This window comes from Myiozetetes cayanensis, unplaced genomic scaffold (assembly GCF_022539395.1).
Source record: "Myiozetetes cayanensis isolate MyiCay16 unplaced genomic scaffold, myiCay2020 scf7, whole genome shotgun sequence".
In the NCBI taxonomy this organism is placed as follows: domain Eukaryota; kingdom Metazoa; phylum Chordata; class Aves; order Passeriformes; family Tyrannidae; genus Myiozetetes; species Myiozetetes cayanensis.
The window spans coordinates 2,140,864-2,167,897 of record NW_026087964.1 but is presented as its reverse complement, the minus strand read 5'-3'; the positions used below and the strand labels follow the sequence as shown (position 1 = coordinate 2,167,897).

General features: G+C 47.2%; 1 protein-coding gene across 1 annotated transcript; it reads left to right on the top strand.

Moving 5' to 3' along the window:
• The first annotated feature begins 2,360 nt into the window (after positions 1–2,360).
• Positions 2,361–9,756, top strand: LOC126651963 (uncharacterized). The gene is made up of 6 exons (XM_050338454.1): positions 2,361–2,393; positions 3,590–3,682; positions 5,835–6,015; positions 7,417–7,554; positions 8,662–8,791; positions 9,618–9,756. The coding sequence occupies exons 1-6, from the start codon at positions 2,361–2,363 to the stop codon at positions 9,754–9,756; spliced, it is 714 nt and encodes a 237-aa protein (XP_050194411.1).
• Positions 9,757–27,034: the final 17,278 nt, after the last annotated feature.

Below are 27,034 nucleotides of genomic sequence, written 5' to 3'. Positions count from 1 at the left end.
TGTTGGCAATTATCAGCCCCATCTTTTGATATTTGGGAAGAAGAAATGGGAAACTGAACAGTAATAGTGGGCTGTTCCTGCATAAACTGTTCTGGCAAAATGCCTTTTAATTTCATGAGAGCTGTGCCTGCGAGAAGACGGAAGGATCCAGCTATCATCAAGGAAGATTAGGATTTGGAGCCAGGTTTTGGAAATTGTCTTCAATCTCAGTAATGAATCAGACACCTTAGGTGAAATTCGGATCCTGCTGAATAAGCATTTTCTTTTTGTGTTTAACAGGGCCAGGATTTCACCCCTAACTTCAAAAACATCCAAACACTGCTGTGCCTGAAGCGTGGAGCTAGTTACCAATGTTACATCCTAAAATTTTATCTCATTTATATTAGCCTTGTAGGACCTTACTCTGCTCCCACTGTAACTGATGGGAGTTCCAGTGCTGAGTTCAGGATGATGGGACTGTCTCTCCTTTACCATGTTGCATTACAGAATTATCATATTTTAAGCGTGATTCTTCTTAAGTTATATTATTCCTGTTAATTATAGAGTGCAGACTTGGTGTCATTTACACCAGAAATAGGATCCGTTTTCTCTGCCCTGGAAGGAAGACACTCTGAGGGCTTACTGATATTTGTGTGTTTGACTTTAAGGCAGAAGTTTGTTCCTAATTAATTGAATAAGTGCTTTAATCCCTGGCCTGAGGGCTTCCCATAGAGCATTAGCTGTATTAAGAAGGAAATGGAGTGTAATCCCTTTAATATAAGCACAGGAGAACATGAGAGTTTCACATTTCTGGAAATAACTTCTTTCCTTGTTGTATCATTTATTGTAATATTAATTTGCCTAAAATGCAGTGGGGACGAAGGGCTTCTCTTCATTTCTAACACCAGTGCTGAGCTGTTTGCAGCACACAACCCTTTCCAGAGTGTTAACATCCCTGGGCTCCAGTTGCACGCTGGTGCCTGACAGTTTGCAAAGAGAAATAGCTCTTGGAATTCAGCTCATTCCAGCGGTGCCTGTGAACACAGGTCCGTGACTGGCTCTCCTCTGTGGAGGATCCTGCAGCTGAGATCTCGTCTTTCTGGCTCATCACTAGCATTTACTACTATTTGCAGCGCTGTAGTGGCAGACAACGTCATTTCTGAACCGATAGCCAGGCTCGTGTGTAGCTACAGAAATTGGAGTCCTGGGGGAGATTCAGCTCACCAAACACAGGCTTTCTGAGAAAGCAGTTTATTTCAGACCCAACTCTGTACCTGCAATGGTCACATGAACTGGGCTAAATGAGCCAGGAAGTCAGGAGGGATCGGCTCAGGTGGAGATGTTGTCCTTGTGGACATATAAAATTAGGCAAGATTAGTCCTGTGACGAAATGCGTCCAAACCTGGTCAAGGCCTGTCATTTTTGAAAGAGTAAATACTGCTTTGTGGATCTGGTCTGGTGTTCCTGTCTATTTATGGGACAGAGGACTCAGTCAAAGCATCCCCAGTTGTCTCCTGTTGCAGCTCACCAGAGGAAGAGAATGGCAGCACCTGAATGGGACAGTTCTGGTGTACTTGGCCACCCTCTGAGTCCAAGTGGAGACCCCTGCCTGCCTTACTTCTCCAGTGTTCCCATCCTGCCATGCAGAAGGTAAGGACTCAGTTTCTGGGTGTGTTGAGAGCAAGAAAACTATGTTCTTTCCTTCTCCATTTCCCCATCTTTTGCTCCCATCTTTAGCAGGAGCTGTGGGTGCTTCAAGAGCTAACAAAGGGAAGGCTTTGTCCTTCTCCTGGCCACGTGTCCCCAGCATGGCTGGACACAGCTGAAGCAGTGGGGAACAGCTCCCCAGTAGGACTGTTGGGTGCCTTCTCCCAGAAACAATCCCCAACCCCTTCAGGCTTCCCCGCCCCCCCTCCAAGGCCTCCAGGGTTCTGAGCTACAGTTGTGTCACAATGGGACAGAGTTTTCCCTCAACCCTGGAAACACCGTGGCCACACAGGCCATTGGTGGATCCCATCCCAGACATACCCTGTCCCAGGAGGTCACACCTGTTCACCCTCTGGGTGGCTCTGGGGCTGCTGGTGGTGGGATGCCTCCATCTCATCCCTTCTGGCTTCCAACAGGCTGCGTCCCCTGAGGTGTCCATCTCTGTAAGTCCTGGTTGGGTAAATTTTGCTTTGCTGAGCTTGAATGAAGTCAGTCATACTCTTACCAATTTGAGGTGCACAGAGGTCTTACAGCCCCAGCTGAACCCGCTTCCTCCTGCCAGTAACCTGCTTCAGACCTCTAAGTCCCTTATCCCTTGAGCTGGGATGGAGGAGTGGATCTGTCTTGCTGGTTTTTAACTGAGTGACTTTTCTGGTGCAGGTTCCTGGTTCACCATGGACCTAGCGAAGAATGCAAGGCGATGGAAGGTGAAGGATGCACAGGACTCTCATCCTCAGTGGTGTTTGAGTAATGGGTTTGCTGGGTCTGCTGATCTGGGAAGATAACAGGAACTGGTGACAATGGAATCCTGGGTCCTGGCCAAAGGCAGACACTGGTCTGGGAAGCCCAAAGGGGGAAAAGAGTGAAATGTTAGGAAGAGAATGTAAAATATAGAATAATAGAATATAGAATATAAAAGTGGGTGACTGACAAGGCAAGGCATAAAGAGCCCTCCTGAAGGTGCTGTGTGCCAGTGGAGTTATTCGTAGGGGGTTATTATTAGTAGGAATTCCTTTTAATCACAGGGACATGGGAATGCAGACCCTGCCTTGGCTGGCCAAGCCACGTCTGTGTGGTGGATGTGTCTGTGTGGCAGCAGAGATCACAGTAACACCTCCAGTTAGAGCTCATCTCCCCCAGCTCTTGCCATGCACTGACAAGTTATCACATCTAATGCTTAAGTATGAAAACAGCTCTTGGACCAGCCTGAAGGTTCATCTCACCAAGGAAAGCTGGAGCTTTCCTGGCTCCAGCAGTGCTCATGGTGCATGCTGAGGGAGAAGACACAGCTAATGCTTTCTCCCTAAAATCCTCTCCCAGTCTCCAGAAGTTTGCACTGTGAGGATTTTCAGGGCTAGGGCAGGTGTCACTGGCCTCATATACCCTGGCAGAGTTTTCCTCCATAGCTTCTCCACTCACTTTGCAGAATGAGTACTGACATTAGCCAGCACTTTAAATATGGGATAAGCACGTAGGAAATCTTACCGAGATAGAAGATGGAAGCATGTGCTGATTTAACTTGAAAGACACTGGACCTCAGCAGCTGATCAAAGTATTTCAGCAGCTCTATATTAATGCTCTGCCTGGGACCATCCAGGCAGTCAGAGGAAGCTTGAGAGAAGTAGAAGGAAGGTGTTTGTTGCATGGGACAGCCTGGGACAAGAAGAGCCCCAGAAACTGTTGCAAAAAGAGCATAGGACCTTCTTGGCCACCCTGCTTGGGGCTTAACTGAGCAAGGAGTAGCCTCTGTTGCCTCAGGTGGCCCACGGGACAGAGACTGTGCCCAGAAGAGCAGCTCATGCTCTCCTGAGCTATGAGAGAGCATTTTGGGTTTGTACCACTGCTTTTGAAGGCTTCCTCTGAGACTTAGTGTTTCCTTGTGTTTGCCTTCTCTCATTTTTAGCTGCCTGCAGCACTGGACAGGTACAAGAGCATGTACCAGAAAGACTTTTGCTGGCACAACACCTACGAGCCACCCAACCAGGAGGACGTACAGGTACCGTGGTCTTTTCCTTGCTTGTCTCCTTAGCCCATTGCTGTCAGCTCCCCTCTTGTGGCTACAGGACAGCTGGGGACTGGGATGGTGCCAGGGGGGCAGCAGGCACGGGTGCTGCTGCACTGGCAGGGTCTGCTTTAGTCCCCACCACTGTGACCCACCAGCAGGTCCCATCACGCCCAAATGCCCTTGGCTTGTGCCCCCATCCCTTCTGCGGGAAATCCCCCTTGCACCCTCCGGTAAAGCTGTTCGTGGGGAGTGATGCTAATTACGCTCATTAAGGCAGGGCACTAACGACTGCCTGCTGAACCGGTGTCTAAGCCTTGGACTCCTATTGCTCCCCGTGGGGCTGATGGAGCTCGTCAGGATTAGACCCATCCCGGTACCGCCTTGAGGAGGGGGATTGCGTTTGGGATGGAGATGGCTCCTTGCCCTGACACGGGCCTGAGAAGACTTCTGCGGGGAAGCTGAAGTTGTTTTTTCTCTAATCTCCTCGCAGTGCGAGCGACCCCCTGAGCTATTTAATCTGATTTGCCTCGCTCCGCCTGCCCTGGCTTAATTGCTTGTGGCAGCCCGGTGGGGACAGCTGCGGTTTGCACTGGGCCACTGCGGAGAAGTGGTGGGGGGCATGTTCGGTTGCTGAAGTGCTTTGGGCTCATACGCTCACGAGAGAGATAAAAAAAAAAAAGAAAAAAAAAAAGAAAAAAGTTGAGGCTGGGGAAGAAAAGGGGGGGACAGCAACAGAGAAATCATTGTGTGAAGGTGCCCGCCGGGGCAGAGGGGCTGTCTGCGGCCACCACTGCCATCCTCGCCTGGGCAGCAGCCTGGGGAGCCCTCTCCTCTCTTCCCCTCTCCTCCCCTCTCCCCTCCTCCTGCCCCGGGGAGCGCTCCCGCTGCCAGCAGCCTTCATTAGCGGTCCTGCTCGGGGCTCCCGCTGTTCTCCGGGCTGGCGAGGGCTTCCCGGGCAGCCCCAGCCTTAGGTGGCTGCTCCACTTCCAGGAGCCCAGATCCTGGCTGGGAGGGCAGGGTTTAACCCCTGCCTGCTGGAGCACAGTTTCCAAGCCGTGCATCTCAGTTTCTTTCTTTTCTTTTCTTTTTTTTTTTTTTCATTTTCCTTTATTTATTTAATTTAATTTAAAAATTTTGAAAAATTTTATTTTCAGAAAGCTGCACGCTTGCTGTGGAGGTTGTGATGTAGTTTGGGAGATAAGAAGGGAGGGAGCTATGTCTGATTCTCTTGGGTTGCAGCTCCCTTTGGCTCTTTATTAATTCCCAAGCCCTGCTGAGGAAAGCTCTCCCACTGGGGAGCATGATGATGAGGTACTTGGGAGGCCCAGGTTTCCCTCTTGGCCCTGATAGGATTCGTTCTGTTTTTTAGTGGATAAAACAAGTGTGATGTGAAATTTTGGGCAGTGACCTGCTCCCAGGGGAAAGGTGGGGAACTCCTTGGGTTAAGGAAGAAAGCACTCACTGGTGAACCATGCCCACCGTGGGCTCCCAGAGGCTCCTGACCCTTTGTAGATGCCCCATGAGGAGCTCTGGCCATCCTCAGTAGGGGAAGCCCCCAGATACAGGTCATTCCTGTAGCTCTGCAGCTTCCACCTGCCCTACTGTCAGTATGGCAAAGGAGAAATCACCTTTGGGGGAGCCCTGAGGACCTTGGAGACTCAAAACAACTAAATGAAACCCATGGAGGCCCACCTGTGAAGGTGGTTCTTGCTGGCCCCAGCAGCCTGGCAGAGCTCATAGCAGGAGAGTCCCTTTCTGAGCCCCTAGAAAGCAGCATCTGAAGATCCAGTTGCAGCTGGAGAGGCTGGAGGCAGCAGCCCCTCCAGATCAGCCACACCAGCAGCCCCTTTAGCCTTTCCCTGGCATGAACCCTCTCCCACCGTCAAACCACTGCTTGTGCCGTGGCTCCCTCCATCCCTCCTACAGCCCAGCAGAGTCCCAGGCTGTAAGACAGGCAGACAGAGGAAGCTGTCCCTTCACTTTCAATAACAGTTGTGCCCTGTGGCTGCATTCTCAGGGATACTGACCCCACCAAAGCCCAGGCTTTGCTGTGCACAGGTAGCAAGTGGTGTTCGGTGATGCCTGAGCAGCTGCCCTTCCCGCTCGCTGCCTCTCCATTCACAGGGGGCTTTTCTTCCTGCAGATAACTTCATACCATCCTAGTTCAGACGGCTACGTACCAAGGTGCTACCTACCCAAGTCCCAGCCTCCCATCCAGCCGACACCGGGCCGGTCAGGGAAACTGGAGATCCTCGCTGAGCCACAGGAAGGGCTGCTTTGTTGCCAGGATCTCCCACCTCCTGCTCAGACAGCCGAAACAGAAGGTAACCCCCAGTGCTGGCGCCAGCCACTCTCAAGCAGCTGACTGACCCCATCCAGCCACCCGAGGGTCTGTCTACCTGGGCCTCTGCCAGTCCCCCCAGCCCGTGGTCCATGCTGGCTGCAGGCACATGGATGGCAGCGTCCCGAGGGTGTGTCGGTGCTGGGCTGAGCCTGGTGAGGATTAGCAGCATGGGCACAGCACCCTGTTACCACAGATGCAGATCCCAGGCCAGCTCAAAGCACAGATGCAGTGAGATGGGGTCTTGGAAACATCTCAGTGCATGAAGAGTCCCTGCTAGCAAGGCAGAATCTCTTAAGGGTTTTATCTTCACAGCTCTGTTGGGATAGAGGCAGATGCAGTTAACCCCACCTTGCAGGTCATGAACAGAAGTGCAGGGAGGCAAAAGGACTCTGTGGCTGAACATGGGGGATTTGGGTGACTCAGACACCTTCTGTTAGGGGTGCCTGTCTGACAGCAAATGCAGCAAAGGGGCTGGTAGCCAGCCCTCAGCCACACCATTTAACAACTTGCTTGCAAGGACTAAAACGCTGATGGGAAGACAGGAAAACACAATGAGAGGTCACCAAACATCACTCAACCATGCTCAACCGTGCTGAAGCAGTGGAGATCATCCTCTGAGCTCCTACTTGAGAGGGAAGAGGGCAGAACTGCTCAACAGTGCTCCAGAAGCAAACAGGAGACGTGGCCAAGGATGTCCTCTCTGTTCCCTGAGCTGATCTCTCCCAGAGTGGGATGTCTGTGTCTGGATCCTTTCACGATCAGTGGGGAGCAAAGACACAGACACCTCCTGTAACTTAAATGCCACCCTGGAGATGAGTTGAAGTAAGCCCCAACAGGCTTTCTGTCTCTCCACTCACTAGAAGGAGATTCTGGACAAGCAGCTCATATGGATAAGTCTCCACATGGACAGTCAGTTGTCCATTTGGTCAATCCATTTAGGCTCCACTTAACATCTGAGGGCTTTGAGCATCTCCTTGCCAAGCCCATCTGAAGCTGTCTTGTGCTAACAACAAAACTCCTGAGGGCTTTTCCCTTCCTGCTCTGCCCCTGTGTATCCCAGCAGTGCATGATTTCCCACAAAGCCTTTCCCTTTCACACACAGACCTCCTGCAGTCCAGGGCAATGTGGAGACAGCATGGCTCCTTCCACTTGCTTTGCATCAACATAAATCCTTCCCCTACTTGTGCCACTAGCCAGATCAATGCTAAATTGATGCACCTCAGCAAAGCTCTGCTGAGCTGACTGGGTCTCCCCTGATTTATGCCAGCTGAGACTCCAACTTGCCCTGGCTGTTTACTTGCTCCCACCCCTGGATAGGATTTGGGTGAGTAATTGATGGTGATTCCTGACTAATGCACCTTTTCCTCCTCCAATGTCCCAGGGACGATGCTGCACAGGGAGAAAGTGTCCCCAGGCTTGGTCAGCTACGTGCAATTCACCCAGGGTTTGTACCGGGAAAGGCTGGACAACGCTGAGCAATACAAAAACAAGATCCTGGGCTCATCTGTTTTGATGGAAGGTCAGTGGATGGCAGCTGCCCCATGTGAATGACTGGTGGCCTTCAACCTGGCTTTGTTTTTTTTTAATTTAACGTGAAAGGAGACTGAAGAAGGTGAAGGGAAGGTGATTGGCACAGGAAGGGTCCACAGAGCCCCGTAACCACCTGCCCATCAGTGGGCAGAAGCAAGGCAGGGAAAAACAGTTATCTTTTAGAAGAGGCTGGAGTGTTGTGAATGATTTTGCTTTCATCCTAAGTTCCATATGGGCCACCCCATGGAGCACAGCCCTGCTCGATGTGGTCTCCCTGGAAATGATGTCACAACACAGGAACTGCTGCTGCAACCACCCAGGTTGCTTTAACAGCCTGACATGGTCGTGCACGTGTGAGATACCTGTAACCTCAGCCTCAGTGAAAACAGCAAAATTACTCTACTAATGAATGACTCATTATAGAAATGTGTCATTTTTAAAATACACAGAAAATCTGAAATGTCTGCAATGGGCGACTCTGCTTTGTGTGCCCTCCCTGCTTTGTTGTGAGTGAGACCTTGTGAGATGTTTATCCACAGGCAGATCTGCTCAATGAGGACACACATCAAGCTGTTAACATACAGATGAGACATCTCTAGAAGGGTTGGATGGGAGATGGCACCCCATCAAACCACTCCCACAGGGATTTTTGGGGAAGATAGCACAACAGATGTGATGGTCCTCACTTAGGGTTAAAGTGATCCATGGATCACTTCCCTTGTTCAGTTCCTGCTTAATGGCATGCTGGAAAAGAAAATCTAGGCAAGTGGGGAAAATATATACCAGGTGACAAGTCGATGTCCAGATGGGAAGACCACAAGATATCGTTTCCAGGTCTGCCTTGTGTGGCTTCTCTCTCACATCAAAGGCTATGGAAAATAAGGGCTGGATAATCTCATCTAAAAGACCTTATCTGTGCCAGGGAAGCAATGTTACATTTTTCCCTTGGCTAATCCCTTCATTGTGGTAGCTCCAGCAGGAGCACTGGAAGCACAAACAGCCGATGGAGCTCAGAAAGGGGAACACTCAGACTGTGCAATACAGGAGACAAAGACCCAAAAAAAGTCTTTAAATTCTTTGGACTCTCTTTCACTAGACTGCTCTATACCTGACTGGAGAAGTACCTACCAGCTGGATTTCCCACGCCGGACAGGAGTCCATGGTGGATTGTACACAGAGCAGACGAGGCCTTCTCCCATTTTCCCTGCAGATGGACGCTTCAACCAGTAAGGGAGAAGTGGGCTGGGGAGGAGAGGGTGGATGGTGGGAGCTGGAGACAGGGTAAGAGTAGGACGGGGAGGTTTTGGAACTGGTTGGAATTGGACGGTGTTTCTCAAGTGTATTTCTCCCTGTTCATGTCGTGAAATCAGGCCAAAGGAATTCTCTCAGGGACAAATCCGTTCTCAAAACCTGCTTAGCCTTTTCCTGAAAAGGCTTGCAGTGGGGTTGATAAGAGTGGGGAGACAACTGCTGGGACAGCCTCATCCCTGTGGAAAGAAGGTGCTGAGATCTCTGTGGAGCTGGGGCAGGAGGCATGTCTCATCATTTCCATGCCCAGGCTTCCCCTGGGAAAGGGCTCTCTCAAATCAAACAGGGCAGGAGCTGTTTGGAACGTGACTCATCTGCACACTATGAACCAAACAGGCACAAACGGCTCCTGAGTCCTCATTTCTCACTGAAAGGCAATTCCTCCCTGCTGCCTCACGGCCCCCACCTTCCCCCAGCACACATACATCTCAGCTCTGCATTGAAGATTTTGATCTGTGATCCTGGAGTTCATATGTGGGCTGGAGATTGAACCTCTGTAATGGTTGACCCAGGTGGGAGATTGGTCCCCGTGACGGCCGCGTGTGTCGCAGCATCTGCGCCGTTCCCGATGGGGACAGGCTGTCCCCCTCTCCCCCACACCAGCTGGATGTGGTTTCGTTTGTTCCACACAATCTCCCGGCTGGGAGGTCAAACGCTGCTGAAGGGGAGGCAGGTTCCTCGTCCTGGTGTGCAAAGCAGAGGATGGAGCTCCTCTCCTTCTCCCGCTCTCCGTGTTTTCTGCAGGGGCCGCTGGGTGTCTGAGTACGCGGACAGCTACAGTGTTTTCTTGAAGAAGCTGGACTGGTCCACTCCAATCCCTTGTCCATGGCTGCTGTCCGGGAAGGATATGCGCTGGAGACCGCGATGCTCTGAGTGGTGCTAAGGTGGCCATGGTAAGTACCAGCATTACCCTTTTTGGCCCTGAGATTTGGGATTTCAGGGACTGAGGCACTGGGAAAAAGTATATTCAGTCGCAAGACCTGGTACAAAACACCATGACACCTGAGATAAAATGGCAAGGGCTTCACCGCTGGAATGTTCTTCCAAGTAGCAGCGTTTGTCGTTGCTCATTGCAGGAGGGCTGGACTAGATGACCCCCAAAGGCCTGTTCCCACCCAAACCATTCTATGATTCTACAATTTTCTGGGCTCCTCGAAAGCGATTATCCAATCATATCTAATTAGTGGGAGAATAATGTTCACCATGAGGGTAGTCAAACCCTGTCTGGATACAGAAGAGGGAGGGGAATGGCGTGAAGATGTTCACTGGGTGATAGGACTGGGTCTGAGCAGCCTCATCTAAGCTGGCTCTACAGGACCAGGACAACTACATTATTCCATGGTTTTCTGGTTTCTTTTAGTATGTGTCACCTATGTTCTGTGATTACAGCTCTTTGGCCCTCCAAGCTGCCTGTAATATTGCTCATCCAAGACCCTGAAAGCCTGGAAACCTCCTCTCTTCCAAACCATGTCTGTCAGATGTGAAACGTATGGCAAAGACCTCTTTAAGTGCAAATTATCATTAAAATCTCCCAAGAACCTCAGCTTTTATCATCGTCAGAAAAACTTTTTTGGGGGAACAGTGTGGGCTACAGAGCTAAATCCATCTAGGCAGTTTCAATTTGTGTACTTTAAAGAAAACTTGATGGTAAACTTTGTCTCTCAGCAAGAAGTATAAACAGCATTGCTTGTGTTAATTTACTCTCTAAACCCTTGTGCACTCAGGGGGTGGAAAACATCCATGTTATCCAGGGTGGCTGAGTACCAGCCTTGCAGAACTCCTTCCCCTCGTTTGTATTTGTTGCAGGGTTTGGCCATCAATTTCAGCTAATGTTCGGCAAGACAGAATTGAGTTTGCCATGTCAATTTGGGAGATTGCTAGGATTTTTGGAAGGAGCAAGGCTGCTCTCAGCCTGAAGATGGCAATGGAGAGCCGCCGATACCCAGACTCGGAAAGGGCTGATAGCCTTTTTACTGTGGTTTTAGCGACCTGACTCTGAGTCTTCTAAATTGATGCCAGAATTGTCCTGGAGTAGGTGCAGAGAAACCTCTCCCTCACTCCTGAAAGGCATTCCTTTTAATCCTTGCAGTATTGAGGGATAAGCATGAGCTAAAATATCAATGTTAAAGACAGCAAATAACTTATTTTACAGTATTGTCAAGCATCCCTAGACCTGCTGGTGACAGAGACTTTGCAGACACAGCAGTATGCTGGTTGCTGCCCCAAGGGAATCACCTCTCCTGCTTCCTTACACTCCACAGGTGTTTTAGCCCATCATCACTTACCTATGGCAAATTTTACCAATTCACTTGCTGTAGAACCTTGGGAAAGTCATGTGCATGGCTGTGTTTCCCCATGGGAAGAGAAGCCCTGGGGGATTTAGCAAAATGACATCTGGCAAGGCCAAGCTCCAACCAGAGGCTACAGGGAAGTAGAGGGGTCCAGTATTTCTGCAAAGCTGCTCTGGCCTGGGGCATTGCTGACCACAGCCCATTGGTCCTTAGGGTGACATTGAGTATTGCCACTGGAGCTAAGGATAGTGGACTAGTGCCAATCTTGGAGGGCAGAAACAATGAAACTACCTTTAACCTAAAATATAGGGGAAAATACTTGCTTGCATCAGAGACCCCTGAGGAGACAGTTTGAGTTCTTTGGGCAATGAGACATGAGACTAGAGATGTTCTCAACAGGAAGATGTACTTTTGCACCACTTGGAAATAATCCCATGGCCTTACTGATAGTTTTCTCTTATGAAAAAAGCATCATTATCCTGCATCCCCATGCTGCAGGCAGGCTCCTCAAGCTGATTTCAGCGCTGCTCCCCTGTATCTTTTTGTTACGCTGGCTGGGGCTGTGTCTAGACGACAGCTCAGAGCACACACACAAGGTAAAACCACCAGGAAAAAGCACGTTGCTAAATGCTGATCAAAATGGGCAACCACGGTGGAAACAAATGTCTGGATCAGAATATGAGGTTGTGCTACACTCCGTCAGGAGCGCTAATGAGGATAATCAATCAGGCAGATGGATGCTGGGTTTGCTAAAGTGGTCCTTAATTGTGTGCCAGGGAGAAGGAAGGAAGCTGCTGATGTTGAAGATAAATGTTCTTCCTGGGTTTTCTGGCGGCAATGCTTGTTTAGGCACTTCCCACTTTTGAAGACCAGGCTTAGAGATGTGGCTTTGGAAACCTGCACTCGCACGTTTCAGTCCCTGCCCAGTATCCAGACTGTTGTATCCCCGTCTCCTGACATTCCTCTTCCCAGGATTACATTTATTTTCTTCCAAACATTTGTTTCTTCAGCCCTCACAGGGTCTGTCTGTCATGGCAGTGATTGCTGTTAATGCTTTTTTTGCCCCTCCCAACTCCCTGCTAATGGAAGTGGTGATGGTCCCATGGCAGCTCAAACGCACAAAAGGGCTCTCACACTGCCCCAGGGAGTCAATTCTGCCTTGTAACAGGGGACATTCAGACTGTATGCAAATATACCCAGGTGACAGAAAATCAGCTTCTCTATTTCCCTGGTGCTTCTGTGGATGGATTCTCTTCACGTGAGTGACACAGGGTTAACATCCAAGAGCACTGGGGTCAAAAAGAGGTGAGAAGCTCTAGCTAAGACTGGCATTATCTCAATGCAGTTCATTTTTCTGCCCAACCTGGGCTCGCAGATGACAGCACCAGATGACACCAGCCATGAGCTCAACGGGATTCAAAAAGGGATGCACCAGGTTTTACACTCATAACAAAGTCCAAGAGGAAAACCCCAAAACAACAGAGAGAAACAAGTTGGGCATGAGTCAGAATGTGGCTGGTGGAGATTAGGAGATGCTTTCCAGGACTTTGTTGCCTCATTGTCGCTATGGTTGACCCGAGGTATGTTTTTCCAAATTGTTTGGTGCTACCCTGTGTCCAAAACAGAGGAACATTCCTGGATGGAGGCTGCTGTGATCCACCATTTCTCTGGTGGGAAACTCACTGGAGCCATGAGGAGGACTTCAAGTACAAGTGGTGGCGTCCACAGAGAGTCAGAAATGTGTTTCCTCTTAGGACACTCAGTTGGTCCCATCACAAGGAGCACAACCCAGTGAATGCAAAGTTTGCAGGGTTTCTCCCCAGTACACAACTTCAGGGAAAACAGGTTTGGGGTAAAGCTGAAGTGATGCTTGTTGTGTGAGTGCCTTAGTGCCATCTCCTGGGTGGAAGGGGAAATTCTCATTTTGGAAGTGGAACATGTGGTCCCAGCACCCCTGGCTGTGCAGGTGCAGTCGTCAGCAGCTGGGTGTGTGCCTCCTCCTGCCAAACTGCTAAAGAAATGTCTGCCTTAGGATTCAGGATGGAGATGTCTGTTGAGGGCAAAGGGGTGCTCTGGGCTCGTCCCTCGTCGTCTCCATGAATACTGAAGTAGCATTTTCCATCTTTAACTTCTTCTTTTCTATTTCCCAGCATGGAGAACAGACTGAACCCTAAGCTCACTTCACATATCCTTTATGGAAACATTCATTCAAAATGATCATAGGTTAGTTAATCCAATAATGACTCGTTTTATACTTTGAGGCTTTTTAGATCTCTCCACAAATCATCTCATTATACATTAGAGGCGTAAAACTGCCTTGTTCAATAGTTTAATGAATTTCACAGTGCTGAAAGGCAGGCTAAAATACATCTGTGACCATGCTGGTCCCCACCACAGAGCACCTACTTTACCAAGGAGTGACTGAACCCTCAAATGTGTTTGATGCTGCCTGCAGCTTGCATGGAAACAGGAAAAATCCCACTACAAGCAGCTTCCTTGGAAGAGCATGGTTAGGAAGAACTGGTGCTTTGTGACAGAATGGGCATAAATTTTCAGAGGTGTTTGTACAGATGCAATTGGAAGCTGAATTTAGCCCAGAGGAGTCCCAGGCATCAGTGCTTGGGATTTCAGTGGTATAACATGACACTTATCAAAGAGAAGCACCTGCAGTAGCACTGCTGGCACACCTTCACTGCTCTGCAAGCAGTGTTGGTCACGAGTGCCATCACTTCTTGGAAGGCTGCAAGGACATTCAAGTGCTGTTCCTCAACCCATCACTGAGCAATCATCTTTTTCTCCTGTTTTAGACAAAATTCTTCCCATGGCTACCACCCAACCCTCAATTATGCAATAAGTCATCCAGCAAATGCTTATTGTTAATAGAGCAACAGTTAAGGATGTAAATCCACTTTTTCCTGCAGCCAGGTCTCCTCTGGTCAGCCCTGACCATGGCTCAGCCACCAATCTGAGCAGAAATGATAAGCAAAGGGAAAGAACTTGCCAATTAACATTTTTCACCAAACTAATTTTTGTCAAGGGATGATGGCAAAAAAGCTACTCTTTTTAAATAAAACAGTTTTAATGAAACTTTCTTGGGCAAATGACCGAGTCCAAAAGAGATGGAGAGAAAGAGGGAGGAGAAGCATAAAAGGCCTATTGTGATGGCTTGGCAGTCCAGAACAAAAACAAATGCCAGCTACTACACCCCACTTCCCTAAAATCAAGTCTTTTGCTTTCCAGCCAGCCTCGACTGGCCTCATGCCTGTTTCCATGCTGTTCCCGTGTGGCAGCTCAAGTGCCGTCAGCGTTTGGGACCACACCAGCCAGGCTTGAATGTGGGACGCTACCTTCACAGAAATTCATAGGCACTTAGATGGTCTTCGCTGCCTTTTTTTTGGGCTTGCTTAGATGAAGAGAGTTTCTTTGACTTGGTTAAAAACGACATGAATCATCCGGCAGAAAATGAAAGGGAATGTATTCCCGAGCTGTAACGACTCCACTTCTGGTGCACAGGTCTGCCCGATGATGCCGCAAGACAAAAGTGAGCTCTACAGTTATAAATGACCACATGAAGATGGCAAGTCCTCTGCATGCAACTGCCTGGCCTGTGCTCTGCTCAGAGGCAGGTATCAAATGCTCTGTCTCAGTTCTCCTTCTTTGGCAGGAAACACACGTGCCTGCTGTTGGGCCTGGCACTGGCACCTCCGTGTGCCTCGTGGTTGGCTTGCTCACTGCTTGATGGATTTGCCTCCATCAGATACAAACCATCCTGGTAAAATTTGGAGTTTTCCACTGATACTATTTTTATTTTTATTTTAAATTACAAGCAACTTATTCCTTAATGCATTTTGATTTTGACCATATTTTTCAGTTCTCCTTCGATGAGATCAAAGCAAAATGTTTCAACCCAGGCCTGGGCTGACCCCCCCATATTTTACTTTCCTCTTTAGATATTTGGTCACTGGACCTTAAGAAAATTGTCTTTTGGGTGGTCTGAGCCTTCCCTTTACTTTGCAGGTCATTCCTGGTGCAGAGGACCATCCCAGGTATGGTGGCATTATGTGGCCTTCGTAGACCCAAGCACTGCTGCTCTCCCAGTGAACAGTGGTGCCATCCAGCCAGGCCTGTCCTCCAAAGGAGGAGTCAATCTTACATGAATCTCACCCTATATGAAACATTCCCCTTTTTTTTTTTAGCATTGTTAAATGGAAACATGCTATAACATTTGCAAATTCAGTTCTCATCCTTCCATGTCCAGCCGGAGACATCCAGCTGGATGTGTCACTGAGCAGAAAAATGAGACCTCAGAGCAATAGGAAAAAATAAGTAGGTTTTAATTCTCAGTAGGCTGGATATCAAGGGAAAATATTCCCACAGATGATACATGGCTCCTGGGTGGGTTGCTGATAATGAGCCAATTAATTAAACAGGTCAGCAGGGCAAACAGTCACATCAGAAAGCTCCTGCTCTAATCAACATGTGAGAGCCTTCCAGCCTGGAAGCTGCTCCTTCCTCTGCCAACTGCTCCTGCTTTCCATCACAGTTCACACTATGAGATTCCACTGTATTTATCTGAGGAATGTGCATCTAAAAGGCATAAATAATTACAAAAAGTTAAAACAAGCACTTCAGTGGTTTATTTCAATCGTATTGTCTCAAGTGTCACATCGAAGAGCAGATGCAGGCTGAGATGTTCCACCTGTATAATTACCTACACCCTCTGCATTTCAGCTGTGACACTTTCTAGCAAAAAACCTAATTTATCTGGAGGGCCAGATTCAGCTGCATTGCACCACATGTGACAGAAGGGTTCCCAGAATCAGATTTAGTTTCTTACTGTGGCATGATCACCCTTGTGCATTCCTGCGGGGACTGGTGGGTTCATATACCCTGAAAACTGCATCCAAAGGCTATTAAACTGCCTGGAAAGATTTCTCCTAGTTTTGACAGGCTCAGAATTTTTAGCAAATAAATAAAACAATTTTAAAAATTAAAATTAATAAAAAACAGTGAGAGGAGCCCCCACCATGGCTCTTTGCAGTCCCAAACTTAAAAGTGCTCACCTTCCTCATTGCCCTTCCCTGCCATGATTCCTGCAGTTGTCACAGCTCCCTGTAATAAACCAAATTAACCCAATTTTGCTGCTACAAATACCAGCCTGCAGGTTTTATGCTAATTGAGCCTTGCACTGGCTTTGCAAGACGTTGGTGCTGGGTGAGGCTTGTTTACAGCCTGGTGCTGGATGTGATGGAGCAGTTAGAGATGAGTTAATAACAGAACCCTCAAAAATAGGGGCACTGGTTCAAAACAGATCCCTGAACCTGTGGACACCTCACTGAGGATGCTGGAGAAGTACAGCTTTGAGAGCTGGGAAACATGTTTCAAACCTAGCAAAGAAATCAGGAAGCAGTGAAATAGAAGGAAAACAGTTTATCAACAACTGATATGAGTGAGGAATAAGATGCTCTCTGAGTCTGTGCAGCACTTGGAGGCTGCCTGGAGACTCTGACATCTTAGACAAGAGGGAGACCTTGAGCTGGGAGGAGGATGAGAGGCTCATTACAGGGGATGAAGGTCCTTGTGGGGTCACTGGAGCAGCAAACATGCTGCCTGCCCCAGGGACACTGATGTTTCAAGGAGCTTTTGGTGTGTGGGAGAATGATGGAGGACTTGGTGCAGTGGGACATGTGCCTGGATGGTGATGAAACCACTAGTTAGGTCAGTGTTATTTGTGCCTGCCTTGAAACCCATACAGAGAATGGTGTGTGTTCAGCAGCCACGCTGCTTGTAATCAGTTTCCTGTTTTCCTGTTACATAATAAATGTATTTTATTCCAAGCGGAGCTGTGCAGCCAGCTGGAGAAATGCCAGCTCTGACACTTTGGCTTTTCATACAATTCTTTCTGATCCCAACGTTGTGTTTGCATGAAAAACATCAAATCAAGCATTTCTGCAGTCCTTGGAAGTTGTCCAACTCCAGCCCTCCCTGAAGGTCATGCTGGTGGGACATGAAGAAGGAGAGGACTATAGGAAGACCATACAGAGTTCCTCTGTTGACTAAGAAAGGGGTGGGGGGCTTAGGAGAAGAGGGTGGTTGTGTGGATATGTGGGATGGAGAACAGTGTGGAGATCCCCAGGCAGAAGGGAATGACTGCAGGTTGTGGGAACCAGATCATTCTGGTTGGGAATGGGGTGTAGAACGTCAGGTGAGTGTGAGGATGGGGTGTTTTCTGATTTGGGGAGCAAATTGCTATAGGTTAAAAGAAGTTTGGGAATAGTCTTTGAACTGGAATCAGGCCTTTTCCTTTCTCTGGCACATTCCTAGCTTTCAAAGAGGACAGGAAAACAAAGGAACTGTAGCAAAGACAATACTTGGTCTTTTAGGAAATCATAATCTTCTTTCTCCATTCATTTTGGACCTAATTTCATCACCCACCTTTCCCAGGGCAGAGTCAGCAGTCCCTACAGTCAGCATCATCCTAACCATGCTTGCACGTGGTGTTTGGTGAAATCCACCTGAATTTTATTGTGGTTTTGTGGCCAAAACAGTTTTTCATCCTGAATGAACACCTGCTTTGAAGGGGACCCTCTCTTCCCCCCAAATTTCACCTCTGGTAAGGAGAGGGAAAGTTCCTGAGTGTGCATCCCAGACTCCCAGGCCTGCAGCTTCTGGGGAAGCACCGACTGGGTGGATTTGGGTTGCTCTTGGAGATGGGAGTTGCATGACAGGAGAGAAATCTCAGGGGCTGAAGATGAAACTCTCCCTCTGAGTCACCTCAGCTCTGCAATGCAGGTGCTTGCCTGTCACTGAATTCCTCACTGTTTTGACCACTCTTGTGGGGATGACCAATGCCTGAGTCACCCCTCATAAAGCTGCTCACGGATTCACATTTTCCCCGGTTACTGCACATCCTATAATAGATGTTTTCCCATTCAAGCACAGTTTGTTGTTTTTTTTTTCCTGTTGGGGGTGACAGAAACCCACTCCTTCATCCTTTGATCACTCAAAACTTTGACCAATATGAGTAATTGGTAATCTTGTCTGGGGATAGGGGTAGCATTGAAAACTGTTGGGCCTTTTTGCTTGTTTTTATTTTATGGTTTCCACATTTAAATAGAATATGGAGAAAGGGCTTAAAAGGAATCCTGAAGGCACTTCTATGATGCCAAATGAGAGGGGCAGGGAAATCAGCTGAAGCACTGGAACACATAACTGAACTAATGGCTTAGTCCAGGACTCTGCAAGACAAACCTGCTGTAAAGGATTAGTGACAGTCCATGTGGATGAGAGCCAGTTCTGGCTGCTCAGCCTTGTGGTCAGGGTTTGCTCTTGACCATTTTGGATTTGGCACTGTGTGTATATACATCTGTGTGCATGTATGCATATACATGTGTGTGTCTCAGCCTAATTGCAGGCACAGCTCTGTGTTTGCAGGAAAAACAGCATGTGCACCCCACGCTCCAGATGTCCCCAGTGTCCAATTTACAGCTCCTCTTAATCAATTCCTTGTGCATCACACCACACCTCCCGCACACAGTCGCCATCTGCCATTTATCCATCACAAATCATTCATTGATACAAGTGCTTTACCCACTTGTTCAACACCCAGGCAAGCTCCAGGAAGAATTCAGCTTTGGGAAGTTCAAGTTGGAATTCTCTGGCTGAACACCTTCCTCTATACAGTACTGTGAGCTCATCTTGTGATGCTCTACAGACATTTATAGAAAGATATTCAAAAATGATAAGTATTTTTCTCTTGAGCCTACGTCAGATGCCATCATCATGTAGCTTTTCTGGCAGCAAAGGCTCTGCAGAGAGCTGAGAATGGATGGTTGCACACCTGACACAGCATGGGAAGGAGCATATTTAACTGCCAGATCACAACTGGCGAGTGGTGATATCCATTAACACCAGAAGCATCCCGGTGGTGCCTGCATGCCCCTCACCTCCAGGTCAGCACTAATTGCGTTGCCAAGGCTTGGCCACACAGCACAACACGCTGTGACAACTAACAGCACTTTTTTTCTTGTGAAGAAAGCTCGTAGATTCAACCAGCTGAATACAAATCTCCATTGGCAACTCATGAAATCTGCATTTTTTCCCTCCCGTCCTGCGTCCAGGAACACAGAGCTGATGCGCCACGGAAGCCTGTTATGGGTCAGTGGGAACTCTGAAGTCACAAAACAGAGTAGGCTCTTTCTTCAGTCAATTTATTGTGCCAAGTGCAAAATGAAGCTTCAGCTTTTCACGTTGTGAATCAAACATTAAACCCCCAGGGTTTGGGTTTGTTTCACGAGGCTGCCGTGTGGCAGTGGGTAACAAGAGAATTGGTTTGGTCTAACACTGAGCTGGGAACTTCTGTGAAGCTCAGACAGCTTTATTCTCTGGCTTTTTCTGACCTTCAGACTAATTCTTACTGCAGAAGCACTGGCTCTCAGGTGTGGACCGCTGATGGCTGCCAGCACAGGTGGGTTTCACTGCTGGGGGGTTTTGCCTTCTCAGAACTGCACTGTAGCAGTGACAAAGTGGCACAGCAGCAGCAGATCCACCAGCTGGAGACTCACAGGGCACAGTGAGTGAGAACCAGCATGGCCAGAGTTCTCACTGGGGACTTTGGCTTATACCAGGAGTCTCAAAAACACCTTCAGGACAGGTGAGAGCACTGTAAGTAGGTTTAAATCCTTCTTGCATCCCTGCTCGGACTCATGCCTTGTTTCCTTTGAGCCCTGGGTGGGCTCAGAAAGTTGTGGGTCGGTCCTGATGTGCAGATAGAAGTTGTTTTTGTGAACAGATCTCTGAGTGCCTGTAGGAGCCCTGCAGACTCCAGCAGATTCCTCCCCCATGTTTGTTCATCCCCATCTGACATCCCAACTGACCACTCTTGGCAGGCACTGGTGGATGCATTTGCTAAAGGATTCCTGCAGGCAAAAAGGAAAACCAAACCCTGTTTTTGCTTTATCAACACTGAAAAAGTGTTTTATAAAGGGGGGTTGCTTCCCAAAGTGTCCCAGTGAGTTAGAGGACAATGTCTGTGCCATAAAGGGATTTAAGTACACAAGTCCAAATTATGGCTTTGAAAGGTGCCCCTAGGCAGCACTGGCAGTCTATTTGTTCCCTCTGTTTTTGGTAAGAAGGATTTTTAGGCAGTTGATCATTTGACAAAGAAAGAGGATCCTAATAGTCCTTCAGGGATGATCCAAGTCCATCTATAATTCACATTTGGGCTATCATTTGGGACTGATGACCTTCCAAACAGGACCTGGCCTTGAACACCTGCTGAGAAGGCAGAGGCTGGGAACAAGGCTGGGGTAGAGGGAGCTGCCCAAACCCTTCTGCTCTGCTGCAGTTCCTCTCCACACTGAGGTCCCACCAGTCTTCAGGGCTTATAAAGCACTGGAAAATTGCTGAGTGTGGCAGGAAGGTGTTCTTTGGGGAAGGTGGACAGAAATGCCCAGAGCACTCCACCTTACTACACCATTATCCTCTTTTAGGCACTTATCTGCCTGGTTTTGGTGCCTTCACCCCCACCACAATGCAAGGGGAGAACTGGGGATGTGGGAAACGGTGGAATGGGGAAGCTGCTGAGCCTCTCCACGAGAAAATGCTGAGCCCAGCTCTTCCCTGGGAAATCAGGTAACTCCCCCTGTTTTCATGGGCTAAAAGAAATTTCTTCATGACCTTTTCCCTGTAGCTCAACCCTGGGATCTGGTGGTGAGGGCCGTGGTTGAGAGGAGGTGACACTCAGACAGCTTTGGAAGAGCACCTGAAAAGTTAACTCTGTTCATTTGCTCACCAAAACTAGTTTCTACCTGTTATCAGATTAAAAAAAAAAAAATTTTAAAACATTTGTTTCTCAGTTCAATAAAATAAAATAAAATATTCTTTGGGTTTTGCCAACTTCAGAAAGGTACCATTGGTCCACTATTTCAAGGAATAAAGAATGATGAATAACAGGAATCTAAATCTTTAAAGAGCAAACAGGCTTTTTTTGCTTAAACAGAGATCTGGAAGTGTAAATGTAAAATCCAAGCACTAAGTGGAAACAGGCTATTTTTCATGTGTCAAAGCTTGAAATGAAAAATATAGATTGGCTCCCACCACATTTCTTTTAATTCCACATTTATCCTTGATAGGGTTGAGGGCAAATTATGGAAAAGATGCCACTTCAGAAGAAACAGCCCAGTGTGACACTCTAACTGGTAACCTATACAGGGAGAATTGTGCTTGTTTAATCTCAGACTCAAAGCCAATCAACACGTTTTCTCGTTTGCACTGATGGAAGTTCACAGTCTCCTGGGTACCTTGGTAGCACGTTTTGGGTGACCATTGACTCTGCTGCTAGAGCTCCACCTCTGAGGACCCACTTCTGCCTCTGCAGTAACATATTTTCATTATTTTATGTTATACCACAAGCCAGTGAAGAGATGTTGCTAGGTACCTCCAGCTAAGGAGTGTAGAAAAATCTTCAGAGAAAGACATTCTTCTTCTGTGAAAAGATATGAACGCTGAATTTTCCCTTTATTGCTTTCCTATAGTTTTGGTCTTAGAGAAAAGCAATTTCACCTGAGAATCACCTCAGATTAATGTATCTTTATAAAATATTCCTGTCTTCACTTTGGAGATGGTTGTTTTTCGCTGTATGTTTGGTTTTCAAGCAAACTAACAATATTTTTGCATTTTTTAGTGGGATTTTTCATTTTCTAACACAACACATCAGCAGCCCTTCATGCAATCAGGTTCGTGAAGATTCCAAATAAGTTTCCCTTTCCCCAGTATCAAGCACGAAGAACTGGATTTCAGACTCATCCTGCTAACAGCAATGTTGTCTCTATCCTGCTCTCCCTCTGTTATGGGATTTTGAGTGGTTTTGGTAAGCACAAAGCAATAAGTGCACCGAGGTATTTTTTTATACCAACAACATCAGCCACCTCTTCTGGACACCAAGTATGTAAGTACCCTCTCAAGACATTGCACAGAAGAGTCTCTACAACAGTTTATGTTAGCGTATCTTTCTTTTTTGGCTCTCTTCAGGCATTTTTTTTTTGCCAGGCTCACTCCAGTTTTCGAGACCAGCTTCTTTAAAACGTGCATTATCATTCAAGTGGCGGAGGATGCTGGCGCAGATCAATTACTGCACACGCTCCTGCTTTAGCAGAATTGCACATATTGGCCCGGCAATCCACGGAAGCACGGAGCCCACAGATGAAATGCTGCTTAGTTTTGAAATGGCAGCATTGAAATGGGGAATATGGTCGATACATAAATCAGCACACACAGGGGGGAAAGAAATTTTGAGTTGCAAGGTTCTGCTCCGAGACCTTCAATTTTGTGAGTCATGCGATTCGCAAGCAAAGGTTAAAAGTGTTCCTGGGCTTTAACTTGTTGTAATGCAGGGGCTGCCAAACTCCACTGACTGCTGGGTCTCTGGGAAAAAAAAAAAAAAAAAAAAAAGAAAAAAAAAGAAGAAGAAATTTAATACGCAAGATTCTTCTCTTTATGTATGTTTAATTAAAAACTTAATTGGTTTGAGCTAAGTGTTTCTGAACTCTGGTAAAGTAAATGAATATTTCAAGCTCTCTTGGGGCCATGATGACAAGCACTTGCCAGAAAAATAGGAATTTTTTTACCAGAAAATGAAGGCTTTAACATGACATGATGTTGCACCAGGACCTGTCAGACAGCCAAAAGTGGGGGGCACACCTGATACTGCACAGGTTTTTTTCTCTTGCCAGAAACTCAGTTTTGTTTTCTGTTCTCCATCAAATGTTGTGGTTTTTTGGTTTGTTTTGTTTTGGGTTTTTTTGGGGGGTTTTTTTTTGGTTGTTTCTTTTTTAGGGGGGAAGGGTTGGGGGTCAGCAGGTATTGAGGAGGTTTCTATGTAACATTTTTTCTTCTATTTAATGGAGTAGCATTTCTCAGGAAATGCTCACTGGAAAGCACTAAAATTGCTCTAATTAGAGCAGCCTTTTGGGACATTCCTGGATGTTCATTAGAAAAGAGAACAGCACATGGTATTCTTCATTAATACTCCTTGCAACATGAACTATAGAAAAAAATAAAAAAAAAAAGGGAGAAGCAACTGTCAGAAAAAAATATCTTCAGGTCCCTCTTAATCTTCTGCAATTATCTACATAAAATCTCTGACAGCCTACAAGCTGATGACCCATCAAAGGGACCCATTCGCCAGGATGAAGCTTTTCGTTCAGGACTGCTGTGGCTGCTCCACGCCTGGAAGTGTTCAAGGCCAGGTTGGATGGGACTTGGAGCAACCTCGGATAGTGGAAGGTGTCCCTGCCCATGGCAGCGGGGGGGAACTTGTTGACCTTTGAGATTCCTTCCAAACCAGGCCATTCTGTGATCCTATGAAATGCAGGGTTCTGTATTCTGCGACTTGACTTGCACCTAAACCTCTGCTGGGTTTTCCACACAAAGCTCAGACACTTGGGGACCACCCTGAGGAGGGCAGACAGCAAGGATGATCACCTTTGGGAAGGTGCACAGAGAAGAGGACTGAGACCCTTCCCCATAGTCAGAGCCAAGAAGCTGGAGCTCTGCCTCCTGCAGTGTCTGATTTTAGCACATCAGAAGCAGAAGTCACCTGTTACCTCATCTTCATCTGGTGGCTCATCCCCAAGCTGGAGGAAAGTAGTTATCCCCCAGAATTAATGAAGCAGAGAATGTAAAATGCTTTATTTAATTAAGTCTCTTACATGAGAAGGGCTCAGATCCTCCCTTGGATGCTTTGGGGACGTGCCCATTCCTTAGAACATCAGACCTGAAGCTGGCAGCATCCTGCCCTGGTTATGTAGCTTGTGGAGTCTTTGCTGTCTGTGGTGATGGCTTCAGCTCAGGTCATTTTCCTCATTTTATTCCTGATACAATGTGGGATTCATCATTCAGAGCCAAAGGACTCTCTCTTCAGCCATGGTTTTAATGGATAGGCACTAAATTTTTGACTATGAGTTTCTGTAAAATGCAGCCACTTCCAGTCATTCGGGTCAGATTGCCCAAAGACTCCTGGAGCTGCTCTGCCAGCTGTGCCAGGTAAACCACTGGGTGGTGGGATGGGAAGGTTTCCTCAGCCCTCTCACTGGGTTGCTCTGTGCCTTCTGAATGCAGGGACCCAGCAAATCTTCTCCTGCTCCTCAGATGTTTTGCCACATACTTGAGCTCCTGAGGTGGCCACTGAGCTCAAGAGGACATTTATAAAACATCTGAAAAAATAATAAGAAATAAACTGCCACTCTGGATGAACCCACACCCCACCAGTGACAGAGGTACTGCAGATCTTTGGTTTAAATCCATGTCTCTGTGCTACCACACATCCCTGCCTACATACACGCATGCCCCAGCTGAGCAGACAACGTGGACAGAAAATCAGAGGACAACATGCATTTCTGGTACTGTCAACCCCTATTTCTCCATAAAGGAGTTGGGTTTCTATTGCTTTTGAGACAAGACAAAGCAAATTCCCCATTGTGACAGCTGGATATATATTCCCCAGAGCTTAGAGGAGTCCTTGGTGTGAGGTGGTGAATGAAAAGTACCTCAGGTGAATGTGCTGTCTAGATAAAGGAAAGTCCTGCTTGACTCACTCTCAAACAGAAAAGAGCTGAGAAAATCTTGAAATTGCAATAGAAGGGAGAAAAGTCCTGCTTAACTCACTCTCAAATAGAAAAGAGCTGAGAAAATGTTTCTGAAATTGCCTTATACTACTGGGCTGGATCCTGCTGCTGGGCGAGGGCAGGGGTGGCCCTCTGGAAGGGGAGAGTTGCACAGCCCGAGATACGATGCAGAGAGCAAAGCTTTGCTTCAGGTGATGTTCACAGTCAGACCCAAAGAGGACAGTGCCTCCCACCAGTGTCCTGGCGAGCCTGAAGGTCACTCTGACCTTAATCTGCTTTTGTGGACGTACCTGGTTTGGGAAATGCCAGCTTTGTGGCCATGGATAGTGTCAGATCTAAAGGGGTGAATGGAAACTTCATCGTTAAACTCAGAAAAATACAGTTTTTCAAAGAAAATAAAATGTGTCAGAACATCTTATAACCTGTGCTCTTGTTTATATCTGGTTCCTTTTCTATGTCCAGATTTTACTTCCTTGCCTTGATTAAAACTGACTCAGTCAAAGTACTAACATAAATAGGCTGGATACCAATGCTTTGAGTCCAACCTGTATTTATCTGGCATAAACCATATTTGTCCAGCATAAATCAGTGTCAAATAAACAAATGTAGCCTGGCTTGCATGAAGACAGACATGAAAAATAGAATAACCAAAAAATAAGTTTTAGTATTCCAGATTAGGCAATGGGAAGCAGATAATTATTGGGAAAGGAGGTCTTTGGGGGTCCTTAGAAGCCAAGTCTGACACAGCCGTCAACAGAAATAAATTTTCAGACTTTAGTCATAAGTTATTGGCTAGATAAAGCAATTATAGTTCCACACAGAGACAGCACCCTGGTGCATTGCTTTATGTGAGTGCCTGGGAGAGCATAACTGAGCTGGGATATGGGGGGGGAAAGGGAGAAAAAAACAAATATGAGAAAGCAATGAAATGATGTAGAGTTCTGCTGGGTGGGCACGATTCTGGCAGGGCAATGTGCACACACTCTCACCTCCTGGTCCCAGTTTCTGCTGTCCTCATCAATGATGTTGTTTTTCATTCCCTTCCCCACTTTCTTTTTATCTGTTCCTGGAAAGGACAAGGTTTTGATGAGAAGGATTTTTGTCCTGCCCCTGAAGGGCCATGTAATCCAGCTCAAAGTAGTTCATCATTTTAGCAGAGAAGATGTATTTTCCTCTCTTCAGCCTCTTCTATATCATGACCTATCAAATGAATCTCCCTCTCTCCTGCTCCTTCTGAGAGCCAGCAGATGCAATTGTGAGGTGGCAGAGGGCACAGCTGGACATCCTCAGCACAGATGCCAGGAGCTGCTGGCAGGAGCACAGGCCTTTAACAACCTACCAACATGTGCAACCATTCTTGCTGCCCTCCAAGCTGTTTCACTTTTTTCATCTGCCTTCCCTGGCTTTGTATTTATATTCCAGCCCTTCTCTTGCCATCCAGGTTTAATGACCAATAATACACACATCACGCAAAAAGTAAAATCCTTGGAGTGTAACACATAATTTCCAGCACAGGCTTCTTCAATCCCCCCGGGGCTTACTCATCTCTGGAAGAAAGCACCATTTCCAGAGTTTGATTTCCCATCGCAGTGAAGCAGAGTGTTTCTCACGCTGCCAGTTCAAACACATCCTCATTTCCACAAACGCTTCCATAGACACTCGGATCAGGTGTGTGTTCTCAGCACAACTGTGGGCAATTCCTGGTGGAACAGCAGTGCTTTGACTGCTCTGATCAGCTTTCCACCCGTGGAGCTGCGAGGCATACTGCAGCATCAGTTAAGCTCAAAAAGACAAGGGATGTGTGTTTTTTAAGTGCAAATGCTCTGTGGATATATCATCACCATGCTGCTGAAGTCAGTAGGTTTTCCTATATTGGCAAGGGAGTTATGTTATACAGCTCTAAAGTATTTTGTAACTGTAACTGTCATTTTATTGACAGGTACTGGGAGGAGGGATCATGTTTTTAAAAAAATAAATAAATAAAGACCACCTTTCACTAGACCAGGCTGCATAAACCCCCATCCAGCCTGGCCTTGAGTGGTGCCAGGCATGGGGCATCCAGAATTTGCTGCAAAAAATTGTTTGTAGTTCAGGCCTTAAGGCTTGTAACTAATTTTTAGCTTCTTAAGTGAAAATCCATATTAGAATGTGAAATATTAACCTTGCCAGGCAACATTTTGTCCTTCAGCTAATGAATCACATCAGTAAATGGGTCTTCCCTGGATTCAAGATGAAATGCCTTGGG

Coding starts and splice junctions, on each gene's coding strand:
- LOC126651963 (XM_050338454.1), top strand. CDS start 2,361: ATGGACCTAGCGAAGAATGCAAGGCGATGGAAG. Junction 3,683..5,834: donor CCAACCAGGAGGACGTACAG/GTACCGTGGTCT, acceptor TTCTTCCTGCAG/ATAACTTCATACCATCCTAG. Junction 7,555..8,661: donor CTCATCTGTTTTGATGGAAG/GTCAGTGGATGG, acceptor CTCTTTCACTAG/ACTGCTCTATACCTGACTGG.